General features: G+C 42.4%; 1 protein-coding gene across 1 annotated transcript; it reads left to right on the top strand.

Annotated features, from left to right (window-relative positions):
* The first annotated feature begins 2,211 nt into the window (after window positions 1-2,211).
* On the top strand, window positions 2,212-3,844 carry LOC110886618 (BURP domain-containing protein 3). Its single transcript, XM_022134432.2, has 3 exons — window positions 2,212-2,289; window positions 2,413-2,515; window positions 2,592-3,844. Exons 1-3 carry the CDS (start codon window positions 2,251-2,253, stop codon window positions 3,590-3,592), a joined length of 1,143 nt encoding a protein of 380 aa, XP_021990124.1. The 5' UTR covers window positions 2,212-2,250; the 3' UTR covers window positions 3,593-3,844.
* Window positions 3,845-4,050: the final 206 nt, after the last annotated feature.

Genomic DNA, 4,050 nt, shown 5'->3' on the forward strand with positions numbered 1-4,050 from the left:
ATTGTCACATTGAAACGATTTTATTTTTCAAGAAAATTGGGTTTCAATTAGTTTATGTAACTGACAGAAAATGGAAAAGACCTGTGACTTTTTAGAGATGGGAAAAGTCCACAAGAAATTGGTCAAGTCATCTAAAAACAAAACATAATATCGATGCCCTTCGGAGCTCAAGACGGGCGACGTCCATAAATCACTATGTATGATATCAAACGGTAAAAACGTACGAGTATTAGAACTAGCAAATGGAAGTTTAACACTTTTTCCCAAAACACAAGAGGAACAGACATGTTTATTCAAATTTTTCAAATTAATAAAAGATGACTGTTTCAGCGAATGTAAGAAAGCTTGGCCAGGGTGACCGAGTCTTTGATGCCAAAGGGAAGAGGAAATAGCTGCAAAGGCGGAAGGTGTGATGGACCCGGATCCAAGAATGAGAGGATATAGGTCACCGCTGCTGTTGCACCGGAGGATAGGGATCCGGGTCTTGTAATCCTTCACAAGAAACCAAACGGGTGAAACTCAACAGACACAGAATTATCAGTAGTAAAGTGACGCACAGAGATTAGGTTTTTGAGTAATTTAGGTGCGTATAAAACATCTTTAAGTATAAAGGGGGGGGGGGAAGGGTGGTGGTAGGGTTTGAGTGCCATGTCCAACGACCGGAATGGTGGATCCATTTCCAACAATTATGTGTTGTAACATGCTATTATTAAAAAAAGAGTGAAAATTATTGCCATTGTTTGTCATGTTACCTGTGGCGCCCGTATCCATGTAGAGAGTAGGATCCGGTTGATTAAGCGTCATAGTGTATAGTGCCTGTTCAATGTCAGTCGGAGTGTAAGCCATATTGTGAGCTTGAGCCGCATTAGGATTCTGATTGGGTCGTGGGCCCAGAATGCCATTGCTACCGGGATTATTGGGTCGTGGGTTTGTTGTCGGGTACGGGCAGGGTGGGATAGCCCATGTCGGCCACTGGTTGTGAGGTGGGTCAGCCCACTGGGTTGCGGCCCAAGGTGGAGAACTGGTGGACCAAGCTGGCCACCCAAACTGTGGAGAAAAACAATTGCCTGTCGAACGATTGCCTCTACCGCGACCGTAGTTGCCACGCCCACGGCCCCTGCCGCGTGACCGTCCTCGTTCCCGGGTCCGATCAGATCCATCGGTTCGGTAATCAAGAGGAACAGTGGACCGACTATCAGGTGTAACGTGAGTATTCGGTGAGGGGCGAGAGGCGTTCATGTTGAGAGCAGTGCCTGCGGCCTGAGCCGTGTGGAGAGCTTGTTCGGCTTTGCGACTTTCAACCATAATCAACTTTGAACGGGCGTCATAAAAAGTCGGTAACGGATCTTGTTGTTGAATGATAGTGGCAATACCTTCATACTGTTCATTGAGCCCGGAGAGCAATTGTAGGACTAAACGTTCGTTGTCAACCGGGGAGCCAACATTGGCCAGTTGATCTGCGAGAACCTTTAATTGTTGACAATACGCAGACATGTTTGGGTAGGCGTCAAGTTGGGTGTTGGAGAACTTTTGTAGCAGATGAATAGCACGAGTGCTTTTGTTATCTTGAAAGATGTTTTCAAGTGTCTTCCAAGCCTCGTATGCAGTTGTGTTTGGCTTCAAGATAGTGTGCAGAAGGTCGTTAGAAATAGTGCTATAAATCCATTTTAGGACGATAGCGTCAAGACGATCCCATGAGGACTCGGGAGGTGGTGGGGTGGACTTGTCTTTGCCGTCTTTGTCGCCGGTTTGGGAGGAAGAAGCAGAAGATTCAGTAGGTTTGGGAGATAGGTGATCGATGACGAGAAAAGCTCGACATTGAATTTTAAAGAGCTCGCTCCAGGATGCGTATTGGCCTGTCTCCATCTCCAACGTAATTGGGATGAGACTTTTGATATTGGAAACAATTGAGGCTGGATGTAGTTTGGATTCCATGGTAATGAATAAGGTAAGGTGAGGAGAAGAGATCGAAAAAAAATGAGGCAGGGGATGGAGACGGCGGCTAGGTATAGCCTGATACCATGAAGGCAATTGTAATTGTGTATAATTCTTGTATGATCTCTTCTCATTCATCGATGTCAATATATACAAGCAATGCATATCCTATTTTAGGATAATTGCCAACTGTTTGGCAGATATACAAGGCAACAAATATATAACAAATATACGTATGCTATTAAATACTCATCGACCCACTCATGAAACATCATTAAAATTTCAACTACAAGATTCAGTTTCAGTTTCCCTCCAATGAAGTTCTTTCTTCTCCTCTTTTTTACACTTTTTTCTGTAAGTTCTTGTGTCTATTAATTAATACATATACATTATTACATGCATGTATGTATGTATCATATATGAATAATTGTGCACTGCGTTAATTTCAGTTATATTTGTTTATGGTTTGGTTATCAGGTAGCACTTGTAGGAAGTCATGCAGTGACTCCTGAAGTATACTGGAAGTCTGTGTTACCAAACAGTCCTATGCCAAAATCAATCAAAGATCTTCTATATTCAGGTTCATCTCATTTTGTAATTTCTGAAGTGTTCATATTATTATGTAATATCATACATTTTAAGGAAACAATTGACAGAATGGAACGATGAGAAGAGCACCGCAGGAAAAAGTGGCGTAGGCGTTCATACCTACAAAGGGAAGCCACTTTACTTTGATGTTCAGAATGTACCTGCTTTCCACACATCCTTTCTCAACAGGTACACGGAGGCTGCATCCGAGAAGGATGTATCCTTTCTCAACAGGTACACCGAGGCTGCATCTGAGAAGACTGCATCCTTTCTCAACAGGTACACCGAGGCTGCATCTGAGAAGACTGCATCCTTTCTCAACAGGTACACAGAGGCTGCATCCGAGAAGGCTGCATCTGTATCCTTTCTCAACAGGTACACAGAGGCTACATCCGAGAATCAGCTCAAGGATAATCCAAATGCAGCGTTGTTCTTCTTCGAAAACGACTTGCATCTAGGCAAAGAAATGAATCTATATTTCAATAAAAACGACCAAAAAGCGAAGTTTTTACCACGAGAAATCGCTGATTCAATACCCTTTTCGTCAAACAAGCTTCCCCAAATTTACAACGAGTTCTCAGTTAACCCCGGCTCCATGGAAGCCAAAGTCATGAAGCAAACGCTTGAAGAATGCGAGAAACCAAGCAACGAAGGTGAAGAGGGGTATTGTGCGACTTCATTGGAATCCATGGTGGATTTTAGCACTACCAGACTTGGTAAAAAGGTGAAAGTGATTTCAACAGAGGTAAACACTAAAGAAAGTATCCTCGTAGGAATGTACAAAATCGAAGTCGCTAAAAAGTTTCCTGCAAACACAGCCGTGGTTTGCCATAAGCTAAACTACGCACACGCGGTCTTTTATTGCCATAAAACCGTTAGCACTCGAGCCTATGCAGTTTCTATGATCAGTGCTGATGGTAAGAAAATGAATGCGGCCGCGGTTTGCCATACTGATACCTCGAAATGGAACCCGAAACACTTGGCGTTCCAAGTGCTTAAAGTGAAACCAGGTGCTGTTCCGATTTGCCATTTCTTGCCTGAAGATCATGTTGCTTGGGTTCCATACTAGTAAACTCCTTCAGCAGCAAAAACATAGTGCTGTATGTGAATGAATATGTGTGTGTGTATGTCAAGAATCTATTAGTGTTGCTTGGGTTAGTGTTGTTGCTCTTTTGTTTAATTATTATCAGCATATGTAATGGTGCGGTTCCTAAAGCGGGTTCAACAGGTGGTAAGCAGTAACACCGCACATGTTAAGGGGCAGAATTTTGTGTTTAGCAGGGTAGGGTTTGCTATTCAGAAAGGGGTAGCGGCGCAGCTTGTTGCTCGTCTACCTACCATTAGTTTGTAATCGTATTGGATATTCATATTTTAATCAAAAAAAAAAATCTTTATTACCTAAAGTAATAAATGCTGTTTTCTTAGTACTTAACTATGTGTATGTTTAATTAAAATACAAGGATTTCTATATATAGCTAGTACCACTTTCTCTTTAAACTTTACAAATCGTCACTCTGAGAGGTAGAT

This window comes from Helianthus annuus, chromosome 1, assembly GCF_002127325.2.
Source record: "Helianthus annuus cultivar XRQ/B chromosome 1, HanXRQr2.0-SUNRISE, whole genome shotgun sequence".
NCBI lineage: Eukaryota > Viridiplantae > Streptophyta > Magnoliopsida > Asterales > Asteraceae > Helianthus > Helianthus annuus.